General features: G+C 61.1%; 2 protein-coding genes across 2 annotated transcripts; both read right to left on the reverse strand.

Moving 5' to 3' along the window:
• Window positions 1–1,800: 1,800 nt before the first annotated feature.
• Window positions 1,801–2,994, reverse strand: JKF63_04611 (uncharacterized protein; the record flags this gene model as incomplete). The annotated part of the gene is made up of 1 exon (XM_067900593.1): window positions 1,801–2,994. The coding sequence occupies one exon, from the start codon at window positions 2,992–2,994 to the stop codon at window positions 1,801–1,803; it is 1,194 nt and encodes a 397-aa protein (XP_067756614.1).
• Window positions 2,995–4,013: 1,019 nt separating this feature from the next.
• Window positions 4,014–18,641, reverse strand: JKF63_04612 (uncharacterized protein; the record flags this gene model as incomplete). The annotated part of the gene is made up of 1 exon (XM_067900594.1): window positions 4,014–18,641. The coding sequence occupies one exon, from the start codon at window positions 18,639–18,641 to the stop codon at window positions 4,014–4,016; it is 14,628 nt and encodes a 4,875-aa protein (XP_067756615.1).
• Between the last annotated feature and the right edge of the window lie 300 nt (window positions 18,642–18,941).

The raw sequence follows: 18,941 nt of genomic DNA on the forward strand, positions 1-18,941 counted from the left end.
CGCGTAGAGAAAGAAAGAAGAAAGAGAAACAAATGCTGAAAAAATGAGGGGAGCCGAAGGAGCAAAAAGCCCAACAACAGAGCGCAGATTGAATTCTAGTAGAGGGTGTAGGGCAGGTGAGCGAGTGAATACACAGGTTACGAAGGGGCAGGGAGACTTGTGAAGCGGGGCTAGCGAGTGTGGACACAGCTGGCAGGTGATGTAACAAGTGGAGAGGATGGGTGAGTGGGCAAAGAGGGTGAGGGGACGAAGATTGACGGGTGTTGTCATCCGGAGAGAGCCCCCCCCCCAACAAAGAAAAAAATCACGAATGTAGGTGATGATGCCAAATTGAAGTGGTCCCCCGTAAAAGAAAAATATAGAAAAAGTGAGTTGCGGGGTGGATGAGTGAATGGAGATGATGTTGCCACAGTCGGCTTTGGGGAGAAGGGGCGGAGAACAAACTAGCGACGACGCAGCTGACGCTTCGTGATGAGGAACCGTGGGCACGCATGCATTTGTCAGTGCTGCACTTGTGCGCTAATCACCCGAAACCCACCATAGCTTCCTTCTTCGGGACTGGTCATTCCCCCGGACCTCAGTGTCCGTCTCCGTGGTGCTCTTGTGCTCGTCTTTCGTAGCCTCCCTTTTTCATTTTATTGTTAATCCGTGATTCACCGCCGCTGCCACTAAACTCAAGCTGTGTGTGCGTGTGTGTGTGTGTGTGGGGGGGGATTCGTACCGTGCAATGCATCCGTTGTGTCCCCGCCCCCCACCACCCACCTCGACACAGCCAACAGTGCCCCCTTTTTTTCATGATCTATTGCTCTCACACATCCGCACCCGCGGATCTCCATTCTGGAGTCACCTGTGGAGGTGCCAACTACGTCTGGAGAGGAGGGGAGAGAGCGAGAATAGACAGAAAAACAGCGGTGGCACCAAGTATGGCGAATGGAGAAGCGAAAGAAACTATTGTCGCTGACGTACACCTGACACAATGCCGCTCGGCGTCTGAGAACACAATGAACGCTCCCTCTCACCCTCCACGTGCAGTTGCAGGCTTCGCCTCCACCGACCCCACTCCCCAAACAGACCCACCCACGCACATAAACGGCCACGGCCTCAAAGTGAGTGGTCATCCGTAAATAAAATCTACACACGGGGTGCAGTGGTGGCGGTGGGGGAGGGGAAGCACAAAGCACTACACGGCCACATCTTCACCTCCGCTCTCTCTCTCTAACACGGCAGAACGGCATGAAGGGCGCTACGCACAACGCACACGTAACGAAATAAAAACAACAAAAGTTGAGTATACACACAAAGGTGACGTACAACCTAGCACAAACAAAGCCCAGGAATGAAAGAAGGAAAAAAAGGGGGGATCTACTTGCGCATGCGCGTAGAGAGTGTGCATCTCGAGACTCTCCACACGTCAACCCATTCCCAGACAACGACGACGACGACAGAGGCGGTGGTGCAACCACACACAGAGAGGCAGTCATCACAACTTCAGGAACGAGCAACGCAGCCGATTGGGGGGGGGGGGGGACAAGGCGGGGCAGCGCTCGGCAAAAACACATCAGAGGCGGTCATAGAGCGACACAACAAATGTGAAGGACAGCAGCGGTGTATTGGGGGGATCAAAAGAATGGAGAACCTCACAGAACGCACCGCACGCCGCTGGTCAAATGGATGCATGGAACCTGCACCCACCCCCTAATACCTTGGCATCCCCCCTACACACACACACACACAACATGAAGGCACATCATCCACACCCGCTCCTCACACACACACACACACACACAAAGCCCAGACAAGCTACTCAAAGTGCTCCTGGAAGACCGCACGCTGCTCCTCTGACAACGCAGCCGGCAGCACTACGTTGTAGGTGATGTAGAGGTCACCTCGTTCGGATGGCACGTGGTGTCGCGGCATACCCTCCCCTACGATGCGTACCCGCTGGGCGTACTGCGTTACACCGTCCCTGACAAGCACCACCTCGTGCCCATCAAGGTGCGTGAGAGTCTTTTTGAAGCCCAACAACGCTTCCTTCAGCGAGATGCTAACGTTTGCGTGGAGGTCCTCGCCATTGCGACTGAAGAGAGGGTGTGGGGCACTCACTACCGTCAACAACACGTCACCGGGAACCTGGCCGGGAGTCTGGTGCGCCTCCAGCTCATACGTCAGCACGTGACCCTCGGGCAGGCCTTCCTCGATGTCCACGCTAAGCACCGCCTCTCCAGAGAGAACCATCTTTCCACGGCACATCGGGCACACGTGTGCCACGTGCGTACCCTTTCCCCGACAATGTGGGCAGACCTGCTCTATCTGCTGTACAAAACCAGGTGCGATCTGCACCCGCTGCACAGAGCGGCCGTGGCCCTGGCAGTGAGGGCACTTGACCACGTCCTCGCTGCTGCGTGCCCCGGTCCCCTTGCACCCACGGCAGATCTTGCGCCTAGCGAACCTGGATGTGTGGCCTGCTCCGCGGTACATGTCCTCGAGTGACACGACCATCAACAACTCCATGTCCTCGCCGCGTTCCGCGTTGGCCATTTGGGCGCCTCCGAAAAAGGCGAAAAAGGGATTCATATGCTGCTGCTGCTGCTGCGGCTGCTCCACCTTTTGGACACCGTCGATGCCGAGGATATCGTAGACCTTGCGCTTGCGGCGGTCACCGAGGACCTCGTACGCGCGCTGGACCCGCTGGTACACAAGGCGGTATGCATCCTGATCGCCGGTGGCCACATCAGGATGATACTTTTTTGAAAGTCGCCGAAAGGCATTCTTGATATCGCGCTCGGTGGCATCCTCGCGTGTTTCACCGAGACCGAGCACAGCGTAGAAGTCGTCCTCCGGCAGCCGTAGCAACGCATCGACAGCTTTGGCGTCCTCTTTTTTCGGATCTGCAGCACCGATCGTGGCCACTGGCACCTCCGCAACGAGGGCCGCCACCCACGCCAGCAGAAGCAACGCAATCGCCACCCTTAGCGCGCGCCTACCAGAGACCATATTTACAGCCCTCTCCGGAAAGACTAGAAGATATATATATATATTTATATCCGTTTATGTGTATGTGTGTGTGTGTGTGTGTGAACTGCTGTGTGGGAGGAGGAGGCGAAGACAAAACACCCCAAACCCGCCCAGAGAGCGTTGTGGTGTTGACCGAGTTGGTGTGGAAAGAAAACAAATGCAGGAATTGGTAATGCAAGTGAAATGGTCGGCAAGGAATCTACCACGCTACCTAGGCGTTGTCGTCGTCGCTGTACACACGGCACGCAACACACGTTCGATGTGACCAAGTGCGTCTTGTTTGTGGGAGAGCTGGGGTATGGGATATGTTTAAATGAAGGTCGTCTAGCCGGACTCTATGGCCACAAGACAACCCCTACGCACGGTTGTATACGTTGGCGTGTGAGAATACAGTGAGACAACATGCTAAAAGGGGGCATAACACGATAGAAGAAAATGAAGACCGTGGATGGTGGTGAAAGAAGTGGGGGGGCAATGACAGCAACGTGAGCCTCTTGAGCGAGCGTGTTTGTGGACCTATGCCTCTACTCGGGATTTCCTTCGGTAGCGAAGCACATCATCGCAGCTCCTCGCGCCCGGATGTAAGAAAGACACAAACGTACACGCACACTCCGGGTGAACAATACGGCGATGTGGTCAATGAAAGGGAAGCTGGAGAAGACCAGCAGGGCAGTGCAGGGAGGGGGGGGAGTCAGATTGTATTTCACTTACCGCACGGTGGCGTTTGTTGTGACTCCGTGACTCGCCCCCCCCCACCCCCACCCATCCCCTTTTTTTTGTGGTGAGGGGGGGGGGGGAGGGCGTCGTCTCTAATAGGGGTTGGCTGAACCGACACCATTGCTGGCTCTAAAGCTGATGGAAGGGGGGAGGGGGGGGGAAGGGTACAAACCCTGAGTTACTTACATTGAGACCCACAAAGCCGACGATCTCGCACAGCATCCATGCGTGCCTGTGTGTGTGTGTGTGTGTGTGTGTGTGTGTGTGTGCTTCAACATACCCTACACTTCCCTACCGGCAGCAACTGATCGCTGATGCTCACAGACACACGTCAGTAATACGGATACCACATCCGGGGCTGGATGCGCAAACCAGGGCTCGACGCACTCGCAGAAAGCGCGGTACGCGCCTGATGCAGCCGCCGGTGCATTGGGCTGCGCCGGCGCTAACGACGCTGTCATGCCACCAGCGACACAGAGTACCATGGATATCAGACCAGGGTCACACGGCTGCGTCGTCCCGTCCTTGAGAGGTTCTGCAGTCCCGCATATGGCGGTCGCCACCTCCACGGCGGAGTAGGCGTGCAGCTGCGACAAAAAACGACAGGTAAGCGGGACTGGAAGCCCAGGGGGCAGCTGCACGCGTCGCCAGGTGCTGTGCACGGAGACATCTTGGACGGCGCAGACGCTGCCAGGGCGGCCGGCGTCTGGAACAGGTGTCCAAATCCACAGAAGCTGCTCTGGCGGCACTGGGTGTGAGCGACACGACGGTGTTGTTGCTGCCCCTCCAAAGATGAAGTAACTGCGGGGCTGCTGCACGCAACCGGTGCCGGGCACGGGGGTCACACAATGGCCGTAGCGCGCCATCGGCCACTCCTCCTGCCCGTCTCCAGTGTTTGAGTCGAATTGTGCAGACCATGTCCCCTGAACGGTGTCGTAGACGTGCACAGCTGACGTCGTAACAGGTGCGCCATCGTCGGTCTCGCTGGGGGGCATCAGCCCTCCAAACACAGCCACCCATCGATCTCCGCAGGCTACCGCCACGTGGCAGGCGATGCGGGGCGACGTGTCAAGACGCCGGTTTTCCGCGCCTGCCTGGTCCACGCAGTTCCTCTGCGGTGAAAACGGCAAAGGCACATCGACCGGCGGTGCTGGGGAGCCGTCGTCGAGACACTGAACGGACTGCACCCCCTCACACCAGCGCAGGAAGGTGGAAGGCGGTGTGTTGTCTATGTCGCCGTGCCCGCTGAGTGCACAGGTGTCAGGAGACTGGGGTGACCACCCAGCCAAAGCTGCTGCCGAGAGGCGGCCGCTCGAGACATTGCTGTCGCTGTCGTGGGCCGTAACTCCATACACTTTGCACCGTCGGTGCTCCGCAAGCCTCGCGAGCAGCGAGGGCAGTGTTGTCGCCCCCGCTTGAGATGACCATCCACCAAGCAGCCAAATCCTGTCCCCCACCAGTGTAGCGCTGTGAAACAGTCTTGGGGCAGAGCGCAGATTTGGAGACGCGGTGCAGGAGGATCTCGTGAGGGAGTCATGCGCCTCCCAGCGCCACACGGGTGTCGTTGCCTGTCCAGTCGCTGAACAACTGAGGAAACGCCATCCATCAAGAGTGTAATCGAACCTGCAGGAATCTGCACACGAGTTATGTCTCGGTGAGGAAGGTGAAAAAGCCTTTGTGGTCACCATCGAAGCAGGCGTCGAGGGGGGCGGCTGGAAGCGCCGGCGGCCCGCACTTGTGTGGTGAGCGGTTGATCGCAGCAACGGCGGCGAAGGCCTCATAGTTCGGCGGTCAGAGCTACACATGACATCAGTGCCCTGCGCCCTCGGGACAACGTGAGAACTGTGGAGGAAATCTTCTCCAAAGCAGCGGCGCAGGCCACCGCTCACCCACAAGCACGCCGCGCCGTTGGCCGCCACATAGGAGACAGATGCACAGCCTACAAGACCCGCCAACACCGAGAGCGTGTCTACGCTCTCCTGGGAAGCGCCCCCGCCGCCAGAGCGCCAGTCCAGTCGGAGGCGCTGCACATCTCGCAAGAGAGCGCGGCCGGCGTGGGGGTGCGAAGCCAACGAAAGTGGTTGCGGAGTAATGCGTGTAGAATCCCCACCACCGCGCAGCGCTGGTGGACCGTTGGAAAGCAAAGTCCAAACAGGAGCTCGAACCTCACCGGTTCGCTCGTCAACAAGCCACGCCTGCATTTCAACAGACACGACACCGTCGCACGTGCCGTCGGCAGGGCGACTCTCGCTGGAAGCTTGGCTGGGGCATGCAGCGTCCTCTGCGACTTTGTGGCTACTACTCTGCCGCATCACTCGCCTTTGTGGTATCGTCCACAACGTTTGAGAGGGCCACATAGGGCCATTCTCGGTTTTGCCGCTTGCAGATGGGATGGGAACGCACCGTGCTGGTGACGCAGGGATACCATCGAACACGGCGAACGTGTCCACGCGGAGCACAATCGGTGGAACGCGCAGAAGCTGATACGGAGTTCGCGGCATCCACTTCTGGGAGAGCGAGCTCAGCGTTGCCCATGGTTGTACAGCGGTGAGGGCGCAGGCAGCCTTGCTGCGATCCATCACCTCCTCATAATGGTGGTGGCCAGCTGTGGCTAGTGCGACTAGGGTCTTCTCCGTGCACTGCAGAAGAGACAAGCTGCGGCGACGACGTTCATCGCGCGCGGACCTCAAAGCCTGCAACGCTGCTACCTGGGCCATGCTCGGTGCCCTGAAGACAAGCAAATCCAAGAGCAAGGTGTAAGACGAGGATTCGTCTCTTCCCCCCTCTCCCTGTGGGATCGCGCAGGTGGACGCATCGCATCCCATTCGGGACAGTGCAGCCTCTGTGATCACAGGCAGCCGCACAGAAAGAGGTGCGCCAAGCCGCCACCCGCTCTCCGCTCGGCCCTCTACCACGTCCCAGACTACCCCACTCGAGTTTGAGGAGCCCAGGCGAACCCGTCCGCGACCTACCACGGTCCCGGCGAAGGCGCCGTCGCCGTCTACAGCGATTCGTTCCTGGTTGCCTACAGAAGCCATGACATCCCCCTCCGCCTCTCCGTCTGGCAATAGCAAGACCATCTCTACCGACGTGGTGGTGGTCGTCTCCGTGGCATTAGCAACCGGCACGGCAGTGGACAGCTGAGCCACATCACAGCTCCTCATCGCCTCCGGCTGCATCGGCGACTGCCAGCAAAATGACCGAGTCGTGGGTAAAAGAGGAACTACCTCAGCCACCAATGACGGGGCAGCGGCAGCGGCGACGCGCTGGCGATCTCCATCGCCTGTGCCTTCGTTCTCAGATGGCGGAATGGTCGCTGGCATGGGGACGGCGAGGGGTATAGGAATAGACGTCAGCGCTGGCACTGCCACTGGCGCTGGCGCTGGCGCTGTCCGCAGTTGCACGGGCAGTGGATTTGCCGAAGAGGCTACCGGCGCAGCCGGAGCGACTGTGTCGCTCTCCCTCGTCGCTTCAATGGTGGGTGGCGCACTGCCGCATGGCATCGGAGCCAGTCGCGTGCACCACCGCGCCACCTCGCGAGAGTGAACTAAAGTGCCGTCTATATCGTTCTCCGTAGTGACACAAGCTCGCATCACCAGTGTCAAGCGACTTATCCATGCGGCGGCGGCACTTGTACCAGTGTGGCGATAGGGCTCTGCAGTGAGCGCATTTGCCTCCGTGTCTCCCGTACTCGTGTATGTGAGCTGCACGCGATCAAGCTGCGCACAGAAGACAGCGTCATCGAGGCCAGGTGGTGCTGAGATGGGGGGAGGTGGCATCGTCGCAAGACTCTTCGGCACTGACAGCACAGGCCCGTGGTAGCTGTAGGCATACTTGAAGCGCACGTAGGCGTCACATTGGGCGCCAACTACGGTCGGTGTGGCAGGCGTCAGCGGCATCCATTGTGTAGGGTACAAGGCAGCAGCCCTCAGCAGTGCGTCCCTCTCCTCAGTCGTGTAGGCGTCCCTACACCAGCGCGTTAGAATCTGAACGAGGTACAATGCGCCTTCGCCAAGGAGGCGGGCGAGCTGCGTGGCACCAAGGCCATAGACCATCCGCATGGTGGTCTGTGATGCGCCTTGGTGGTCGCCGATGCGATTACTGGCGGAAGACGATGAACCAGGCGGGAGAGCGAGTAGGTGCCACACGGTGAGACCCGCAGCGGGGGCTTCGCCGATTGCCGCTGTTGCTGTTTGCTTCTTCTCGCCATGCTCTGCGGCGGCGGCGGCGGTGGCCTGGTCAATCATGTCCGTCACAGCCATGGACCACGACAGCGGGTTAAAGGTGGCAGTGTAGCGATGGCGCCGTGGCCGAGGACTGGTGATGCTCAGGGTGGCGGTGGCCACCGATCGCGTACCGCTCGCGCCATCCCTCACAAAACCATCCCCACCTGAAGTCGGCACAGCATCTGTATTCAAACGCTCACTGCGATCTATGCGAGTCACAGTGGTGCGAGCCACACCGACGACGAGGCCACTCTTGTTGCGTCTCCGACGTCGACGATGATGCCCCGTTGTACCGCTGCCCTGCTCCAGTTCCCTCCCCGCATCCACGCCATCAACCGCAGTGCTTTGCGTTCCAAGCGGTAACACAAGCTGGGCGAGGAGTGACGCATGCTGACCCGCATCGTAAACGTCGTCCTCTGAGTCGAGTCCGGTACACCGCCACGACGGCAACTCGAGACCCGTTACCTCAATTCCAACAATTGCACAGCGCCAGCGCTGCAGTCCCGCTTGCGACATCCGCGTCTCCTCTACGCTTTTCTGGGCAACTAAAAATTCTGACCAGGCCGAGTACGCCTCCATCTGTCGCATCTCCACTTCGCCACTGCTCGCGTCGTCAGCGTCGCCATCGGCGTCGCCGTCGTCGGTGACATCCGTCGTGCGGGCGAACGAGCCGCCGGGAACTTGGGGGTACGCAACACAGTGACCTCTGTTGCGGTGGGTGCTGCAGTGATCGCACTTCACGGAGGCCCACACCACACCAGCAGCACAAGCACGGGTTTGCAGGAGACTGAGGGTGTCCAACGACCACGTCACCTCCATGACTGCTGTCGGGGACAGCTGAGGCGCAACCGGCCCGGCCCTCCGCCCCTCTCCGCCTCCTTCACGAGTAGCTCTATTCGACGCCTCTTCAGCCGCAGGCGTCGGCGCAAGGTGCATCGTCAACCTTGACAACCAACGTGCGGACGATATGCACAGCGGATTGCCACCACCAGCCACAGCAACCTTCCTTTCTGAGTCGCTGGCAACACCGCCGCACCCACAATGGCGCTGGGAACTACCCAAGATATCCGATGCGCAAAAAGGAACGGAGACGTAGCGTGCCGTGACCTCCGTCTCATCGGCACTGGTGCCCCAAGGGCGGCCTCGCACCGCCACTTCAATGCGAAACTGCTTCTCCTCCAACCTTGTTGTCATCTCCACGCGGCTGTCACTAGCAACATCACCCGCCCCCTCGTCGCCGGTGGGTGCGAGTACCTGTTGCGGTTGCGCCAGTGGCAGAACCACGCGCAGCAGCCCGGCCCCCACCTTCGGCGAACGCCCCTCCGGTGCGCGGTGGTGCGTATCGGACCTCTGTGACACGGCTGCAGCACATGGCGCCGCCACTGTCGAGTGTGACGACCCCGCCGTTGGCGACCACACAGCGGTGAGCTGTGTAGAGCTAAAAGGAGCTGAGACTGTCGTGATGTGTGGCAAGTCCTCAGGAGCTCGCCGCTCCTGTAGCAGCGACGTTGCCATACCCGCATCGAGCACTACGATCGATGACTTGGCACAGTCGGCTGCTCCTTTTTCACACTCGCACTTGGGATGTTGGTGAGGTTTGACCGCTGCATCGCGGCCGCCTTGGCGCCGTACAGCCACGACGCGGCACGTCACTGCCTGTACCTGCCCTAACTCTGGAGTGGGGAGTGGTGGGGAGTGGCCGCAACTGAAGGTCAGCGTCCTCATCACAAGACCGCCGTCGCTGCCGCCGCCGCCGCTGGCTGATCTCGGCGAGACTTGAAAACGCGAATTCGCCACTGACAACGGTGACGACGAGTCAAAAGCCTTGTCAACGCGCGTAGGATCGCACGCAAGCAGTGCCTTGGCGCCAGCACACGGATGCAAATGCTGGCGCAGGCCTGCAGATTCGGATCGCGCAAGAGGCTTCTCCACGTCTGTCGCTGGCAGTCCCAGCTGTTCCAGAAGCTGTGCAGCACGCCTCGCTAAAGAACTGCTCGTGTAGAGGCCCAGGAGTACCTCGTAGACAAGTGTAGTGCGCTGACCACCGGCAGCAGGGGCGCCCTCGCAGGTCAGCCACAAGAGTGCGTCTTCGCCTGAGTCCTGTGACTGGAGACGCTTCCTCTCAAAGGACAGCTCATCCGCTACAGACCACACATGCTTCCCGAGCTGAGTTATCACGCAGGCATCCTGTGTGGACGGGCTGCAACGAGGCAGGGACTGCTGTGCCGCCGCCTCCTCCCCTCTACTGACAAGCTCAGCGCAGGAGATCGGGGTGACCTCGAGAAGCTCAACGCGCTTGATTGTCGCGCCAACCGCGCCGATTCGCGGCAGCTGCATTGCTCTCCCCGACCAATGTACCGGAGCGTCGCTGACCATGTGACGACAGCCGCGCCGGCACCGCACGCCTTTCCCGTCGTGATCACTGACGATCGAGGACGGCTTCAAGCTCAGAGGCATGTCGACCGCGTGCTCCGTCTCCGGGTACGCAGACGCCTCGAAACAGTAGACCCAACGTAACAGCAGCCGCCGATGCAACTTGGTCTCACCCTCGCAGCCCGCTGTCCGTTTCACGTAAATGCAGGTCAGCCATGTGTCGCCCCGCGCGGGCGATACAGACCACGTAGCGGTGACGTCTACCGCACCAGCTGACGGGGTTAGCGGGTGAATGCACGGGGCGCGTGCTTCGGCTACCGTGCAGGGATCGAGGGAAACACGAATTGATAGCGGAGAAGTGACCGTCGATGCAGGCGACTGACGTGCGTCTTCGCGCCATGACGCTTGCGTGGGGTACAGAGGCAATGTCATCTGCCCAGCAGCAACCACAACGCCGCTCGACGCCTGACAAAGCTCCAGCTGCGCGGTTGCCGTCACATCTTCTGTCCGCCGCGCGATCGAAACGTCGCGCGATACGCACAGCAAAGGTGCATGCGGAGACGACGACGATCTCGCCACCCCGCGCTCTGGATGGACAAGATCCGTCGCTGTGGGTAGCGCAAACGGCTTCGATGCGAATGTCGACAAAGCACCCACATTGTCCTCCCCTGACGCCAACGTCAGTCGCACAACCCCCGCCGTGGACGAGGCGCTAGGGCTCGTAAGCACCTTGTTGCGCCGCAGCCCCTGCTCTTGCCGCAACTGACGTCGAATGTGGCGTATCTCCTGCATTTGCTCGCGTAGTCGCCGTGGCACCCTACCGCGTTGCTTACACAGCAGCGCTGCCCGCTCACGCAGCCGCGCGTACGTCTCCTCCACACGGTAGGTGAGCCGCACGTCGCCGACGATGAAACCTCGGCAGTTTCGCACGCTGAGAGTCATGCGAGAGTTGAAGAAGACGGAGGCTGCGTTGCGCATTAGCTGGTCAGCGAAGGTGACGTCTACACGGGCCCAGAGGCGACCGAGCCAGTGACCGCGCCCGAGACTCTCCACCTCCAGCACAACATCACGCGTACCATCGGCCGTCTGGGTTGCTGCGGCGCGCTCACCGTCACCACCAGACGGTCGTGCAGTTTCCATGCGAAGCCCAAGGTCCAACTCCCACGCCGCCTTGCCCACCACATCCACCGGACTGGTATGCCGCGATTGCCAGTGCGCGTCCACGCTCAGCGCGCCTGTGTCATTCTGCTCGGATTCGCTCACGGGGCTTCTTGGCGGTAGCCATGCCTCTTCAACGCGCGCTGAACGCAGCACAGCATCAGGTACGCTGACACAAAAGATCAGCTGCGACGCAGGGGCAAGAAGGGAAACATCGGTGCTCCACATGTACCGCTGCTGCTGCAGCGGTACGTGTGGTAGGGGTGATGGCGCTGGGCTCACCCGCTCCATGGACAGCGACGGTGTTGCCGCGGCCGGCATGGATATAGACGGCACGGTGGGATGAAGAGGGCAAAGACGAGGGAGCAGCTGGTGCACAGGCAATGTTGCAGTGGCTGCGCCACCTCTCTCGTGTGTAGGTGCCGCTGCCACTGTCACCGTCGCAGGTAGAAGTGGGCGGCGATGACGTTGCTCCGCCCCATGGGCGAGGCTGACATCGACCCCGCATAACTCAATACGCGTGACAGTGACGCGCGCCAACGCAGGTGTGCGCGGCATCAGTGGGGCGGCGGTGTATCCTGTAGGCTCGGCGCCCCCGTCGCTCTTGATCGCTTCGTCCTCAGCAGAAGAACTGGTTGACGAAGAGAACAAACGCAGCGACATATGCCCTCTGCGCCGTGATCCATCGGCCGCGGCAGACATGTCGCCGCCGATTTCGGGACTCTTCGCTTTGGGCGAGACGCAAAATCGTGATGATGCCTTCGGGGGCACCGGCAGAGACTCTGTCACTCGTGCGCGCCAAGACAGAAACGCCGGTATTGGCGCAGCACCGCCCTTCGCATCCGCGTCTGTGGCGTTCGCGAGCGCCCCCACGCAAGTGCTGCTGCTGCTGCTGCTTCTGCTTCTGGGGCGTGGTAACAGTGATGTGAGGCCGAACTGCGCCGATCGGGGGAACACCACGGGCGTTCGACCAGTGCCGACACACACGTCCGAGACCCTTTCCAGGAGAGATGCATCATCACCCCGCCGCTGAAGAGCCGCAAAAAGTGCAAAAGTGAGGCTGAAGCGCGCCGCCAGCCCCTGTTCCCCGAGTACACGCTCAATGTCCTGCGCGGACGGCAAAACCAAGCACAGCGGTGTAAAAGACGCACAAGAGAGGAGCCGCTCCCCCGACACACCGGCCGAAGACTCGTCGTCAGCAGAAGCAGTGAGAGTGCCGCGCTCCACAAAGATGCCCTCTCCACTGTCGATCCACACGCTAAGAGCGTCCGCGCCTGCTGCTGCTCCTGAAGAGGCGGCCGCAGGAAAAAGGCTGGGAGCGACGCCCGGCTCGGCTGTTTTTGGCAGGAGCCGCGGTGAACCGAGCGCAGTGCGATGCCACACTGCACCCCACTCGGCAGGCCATCTTAGCTGCACCTCCAACCGCAGTGGAATTGGCGCTGAGGCGGCGCTGTCCTGTCGACCGTCCGCCAACACCTCCTGCGACAACGCCGCCGTTTCTTGCTGCAGTGCCGTCCACACCATCCGCTGACGCGCAGTGCACTGCAGGCACAGCTGGTCCAGTATCAAGTACACGCAGTGCGGGCGCTGGGGACAAATCATGCGGAGCACGCGCGAGAGCCCTAATGACACCATCTCGGCAGTGAGTGTGTCCTGTTCCCTTGGTCTCCTTTCTGAAGACTCCGAGCAGGGCGCCCGTCTCTGAACCTCAGCGCTAGTGTGTCTTGGCGGACTCCGGTTCAGCTGAGCTGCTGCAGGCTGTGTTGAGAAAACAGCGTAGGTGCAGGAAGTGCCGGTGGCCCCACCGACATACTCTCGCACAAGTCGCTGCAAAGACACCGGAGAGAAGCCCAACCGCGGCGCAACAGCAGCGGTGTCGAAGTCCACGACTCGCCATTGCAGGAGGATCTCAGACACCACACTCTCGCCTTGGTCGCTGTATCCAGCACCGTGCGCATTGTGATGGTAGAGCCGGCGTACGACGAGCGGCACCCATTGGGCCTCCCCTGGAGTCTCTTCGTCGCCGTCGAGATTGAGGCACATCGTCTTGGTGGCCAATTGTGAAGAAGTACCCACACGCGCCTGAACACGCAACTCGTGTGAGCGCTCAGCGCCGGCGTCACGTTGTGGAAGCGGGAACACAGCGACGCGGCCGGTGACACTCGTCTGACTCCTCCCATCCCGGCCATTGCCAGTGTCTGGCACTTTTATCGACACCTGGTACGCCCCGAGGCCCAAAAGAACGTGTGTGCCGCCACTGGTGTCGGTCGAGAGAACGTCAGTCACCGCGGCAGCAAATGCGGTGCTGTTCTTGGCAGTGGCAACAGCTATCCCCGCCGTGGCGCAATGACTGAGCGCGGCACCAGACGGTGGTGTGTGTGACTCGAAAGGCACAGGTGGGGAGGAGGAGAACGACGACGACGAGGGAGCCGGGCGACCAGCAGCGCACGCAGGAAATCGTTGACGCAATCGCCCTACGCGCACCAACAAGACACGTGGCGTGACGGCGCTGGGTGTGGTGATGCCGGTCGTGGCCGCCACAGCCGAGCGCCTCTGCATGTTGTGCGCGTACCGGATCGCAGCAAAGCCGATATGCTTCACCACAACCGCTGCACACGGCGGATGTGCCGCCGTAACACCGCTCTCCTCCCTCCCCGTGGTTGATGACGGTGTCAATGGCAAGGTTTTGCCCAACTGCTCAGCGGTGTCGCCGCCACCACTGCTCTTCCCTATCACGTCTTCTGTAGTGGCAGCAGAGCCGAGCACGACAGCGACCGGGGCTGGTGCGGCGTAACTCTGGAAGAGCGGCAACCACACCACTCCCGAAGTCTTCGTGAAGGCATCCATCCTCGGCAATCGAACGGCTCCCCAGACGCGCTCATTCGCCCCAGTCGCCGGCCCAGCTGTGATGTCTGCTGTGCCGGTGCCTCTGGAAAACGTCGCAGGTGACATCAACCATAGAGAGAGGGAGGGCGGGGCGTCGCTTACCCAGCCAAATCGACGTGGTGGCCACTGGATCTCCGCTCGTAAAGGGCGAGAGACCGTAGCGCCCTGCATGACGCTGCACGCCGCATCCCCTTTGCAATCGAGCCCTGACGCATTTGCTTGCGACTGCTGCAGCGGCGCCTTCCGCCCCCACGATGTCTGGAAGTTTGGCAGTTGATGCATTTGCTGCTGGACACCACCCGTGTTGCCCCCGGCATCCGTCCCATGCAAAGTGGAATCGGAGACTGGAAAGAAGACACATGGCAGGCGTGGGGCGTCGGGTGGGGGAGTCTCGCTGGGGTTTAGCCAGCATCTTACCTCATTCACCGCGGTTGAGGCTTCGGACGCTCCCTCGGGCGAAGAGCCGTCGCACGGCGTGCCACTCACCGCGACTTGGAAGGCTGTAGTGGCTTGCGCAGCGTTGGTGCATGGACCATCTGTGGGGTCAAAGTTGATGATGTTGCAAACCTCGATGTGGACTGTTGTCGGCGTGCCTATATCTGGCAGCACCCAAGTGGAGGATGGCCTCGCAGCAGAGGAGGATTGCGACGGATGGTGAAGTACTCCGTGCGGCTCAGTCACCCGGGCTACCGACTCGAGTGGCGTCGGGGATGCACTCCCAGAATGCCCCTCACCCCAGTTATCGCACGCCAGTCGAGGAAGGGACATGAGGCGCCACGTCAGCACGCCGCCCTCCATGAACTGCGGGAGACCAGTGCTGTACACTGGCGCCACGTGCAAGTCTGCCTCGTGAGGAGTGAAAAAGCTGCTGCTGAGAGCTATTGGCAGCGGTGCCAGTCCCACCGTCGACTTGCCTTCTTCTCTGTCACCCGGACCAACGAGCCCCGCCTCACTCATCGGGGTTGGCTGCGCACTTGTCACCCAGCCAAACGCCTCTTTCTCTGTCTTTGCGAGCAACCCTTGCACCCCCGTATCCGCACCATCTGGGGGGAAGCGCCACTCGCCACGACCTATGAGACGGGGCGGAGTATTGGAGCCACCACTGGCTGGGATGCCGACACTGTCATGCGGGTACCACCACAACTGCACCTCGACGGACGGGCTGGCCGGGAGACACAGGACGGCCTCTGTCAATGCTGTCGCATTTGATGAAGGAAAAGCGCCACACAATGACGCAGCGGGGAGCACCGTACCGTAGACACCAGTGGCGTCACGCCTCCGTCGTGAGTGCACACGCGATGACCGACCGCTACAAACACCCTTCACCGACGGTTTCGCCAACTCGCACAACGGGACCAACAAGTACTGTGTCAACAAGCGTGTCTCACCCTGCGCAGTAGGGGAAAACAGCGACAGCCGCGCTTGACCGCCATGCATAAAAAGGAAATGCTGCAGCCAGACCCACTGCAGCCGTACATGGGAGATTTGTAGCCATGGCGCAACGTCACGGCCGGTCTGCAGTTGAGGGCACGAATACGGCGAGGCGACCGCTGTCACGCTGTCCGCTTTAGTGCTGGGTGGGATGCGAGGCCGATACCAGCACGGCGAAGTCTCTTGCAGACGCCTAGGTGTCATCACGAGAGAGGAACGTGCGGGTATCGCTGACCCCGTCGGTTGGCACGCACTGATGTGGTGCAACCGACGCGTCACTGAGGCGTACCATGATCCCGACTCTCTCGTGCGTAGCGACCGCGAGATGGCCGGGGTTTGAGGCAGGCGGCGCCACCCAATCAGCACAAAGCCGTTACACACCGCGGGAGAGAGCCGCTGCCGAAGGTGAGGCTTGCCCGGGGCTGCCGCCAAGGCGGCCACTGACTTTGAAGCTGTTCTGGGGCTCCACAGAAGCGGTAGCCAAGTGCACCCCTCACCGCAGGGGCCATTCAAGAGTCTTCGCAGCAGCCAGTGCGACACTGTTGCGGTGCCAAGCAGTGTCGCCCCTCTTCCTGGTGTCCTGGTGCGCTGTGCCTTCATGTGGCCGTTCCCTGCCTTGTCGGCCGTCGTGTCAGTGCCACTACTGTTGCCATCCGAAAGGTGCTGGCAAACGTCGAAGACGCGAAGGTGGAGACTGGAAAGCGATGCCAAACCGACGCGAAACGTATGCTGCCAAGAGGGATGATTGGTGTGGAGAACAGGGGTGGTGACGGGCAGCACTGCATTGGTTGCCGTCCCTGTCAAGCTGGACCCTGTCCTGGTGCCGTAAGCGATTCTTTCCTTGCCCTGTTCTCGACTGCTGCTACTCAGTGGAGTTCGGCGCACACCCCGCCCCTGACCATTCGGCCCTGAAGCGAATCCCATGACACCGAGGCCAGAGTGCATCGCAGATCCTGGGCTATCGCCCCAGCCGAGAGACCCTGGCGCCGCGGAGGCCCCAGTTGCATGTGGCACAGACCGTGGGGCTGGGTGACGGGCTCCTTGTTGCGGCCCTTGCCGCAAGGCCACCACTTCGCAGTACACACAGGCACAGGTGGTGTCGTTTCCCCAGGTCGAAGGATCGTCCCAGCGCAGGGGTCTGGGTGAAAGTGACATGCCAAACTGCGTGGCCAAGGGCCGCAGACCGACTACCCTCACCACGCTAAGGTCTACTAAGCTGCCGTCATCCATATGAATACCACGCCCCATGCAGCCTCTCCTCCCTCGCTCTGCCTCTCCCGCCGCCGCCAGAGCGAGGGAGGAGAGGCTGCGCTTCGGCCCGTTCCACAGCTGGTGTGCCATCGCCTCGGCTGGCGACGACAGAAGCATGACCTCTACGTCGCAGTGCAGCCAGCCAACCAAGAGCAAGCCAGTTGTGCCGTGGACCTGGTTCATGCTGAGGTGGGACGGTACGGCAGGTTGGGTGCCAGGTAATGAAGCCCCCTGCTGCTGCATCGATGCAACCGCTGGTGGTGCTGCATCAGCTCTGGCCGGGGCGAAAAGAGGCAGCCACATATCTGTCAAGCCGCCACCAACACCGGCATCTCCACTGTGACGGCAACTGTCGCTTTGCACATGCGCCAGAGAGGTGGTATCGAATGGCGTCCACACGGCAAAGCCGAACACTTTGGCTGGCGATGCGACGCCGTGGACAGTGAAGAGAAGCGATGAAGCTGTGCTGCGTGTGAGGACTGCGTGGAACTGCAGGTTGTCGTATTGCATGACAGGAGCGCGGTGCGCGACTGGGGGTGTGCCGTGCGTGTCGTCGCCACCTGCAGTGGCGACACGCTCGACCAACACACCATCACAGCCACCAGTCACGGAAACCGATGTGGGTGGGCAATAGCGACAATCCGGCACATCGGCCGCCCCGTGAGCGACGAGAATGGCGGCGGCACACCGCACCACCACGGAGCACACCGTCGGTGTCTCCATCACACACGCCGGTGGCGACAGTCCCCCACCACAGCAGCACTGCAGAGGACCAGCAATCAGGTGCACTCCCCGCGCACCTTGCAGCCCCGTATGTTCCTCCGCCAGTGGCGACGAGATTGTGTTCCAGAGCACCGTCAGTGGCCGAGGCGTTGTGTTATTGACAGCGGTGCCGCTCTGAAAGTTGCTGAGCGTCTCAGCCGACACACCACCGGTAGAGGTGCAGCGGCACACACGCTCGTACTCCTTTATCGCGGACCCGAGCGCCGCCCATGACGACAGTGTCTCATTCGGAGATGGCTCAAATGGCGCAGACTCCGACGCGGCGGCAGAGGAGGGCTGCGGCTCCTGCGCCCAGCGCAGATGACACGGGAGCAGCGGCAAGGGCTGCTCAACGCACGCAGCAGCTGCCAACGCTGCCTCTCCCGTTGTCTCCAGCCTTGTCACCAGCGATGGTTGATCCGACTGGAGCTGGCACAAGTCCGCTGGTAACAATGGGGGGGAAATAGCCAAGGGTCTCCAGTACTCTTCGAGCCGCTCCCGTGTTGGCTCGGCAGGTCCACCATCGACGCCACCGACAGGCGCTGCTAGAACGTGCACATCCTCCACGTCTGCTGCGTCCAAAGTGGGATGGTGCGTGCTGCCACGAGCTTCCTTTGTCTCGCCAGCGAGGCAAGGAGGCGACACTGCCGCCACTGCCAAGGATGAGGACGATGATGGCTCTGTCTGGCATTCCGTGCTAGACTGGCTGGCATCCTCCTCATCAGGTTGGGACAAGGTCGCGAGATCCACCGGTCTAGCCTCTGCGGGAACGGCTGTAGCCACGGTCTGCTGCGCATCGGGGACGGATGAGGGCATGTGCATCCCCAGAGAAAACGCCACGGGGGCTGTCGCCATCGTCGCAGCACGCCCATATCCATCGGTGATGGGTACCCAGCGCTCCGCGTGCTGCTCAAGCTTCACATACAAGGCTCCTCGACAGTTAAGGGAATAAAGAAGACTGCCTCCCTCCGCGCCCCATTCCGAGGCTTGATTACTCGGTGCGGCCCAGCCAGCGTTTCCACTGCGGCCGTCGCTGTACTCTCCCGTCTCCTCTGCTGTGGTGGCCACGATGCTGGCGTGCGCGCGACCCTTTGTCTGTTGCCCACCTCCGGCGACGCCTTC

Source organism: Porcisia hertigi, chromosome 25, assembly GCF_017918235.1.
Source record: "Porcisia hertigi strain C119 chromosome 25, whole genome shotgun sequence".
NCBI lineage: Eukaryota > Euglenozoa > Kinetoplastea > Trypanosomatida > Trypanosomatidae > Porcisia > Porcisia hertigi.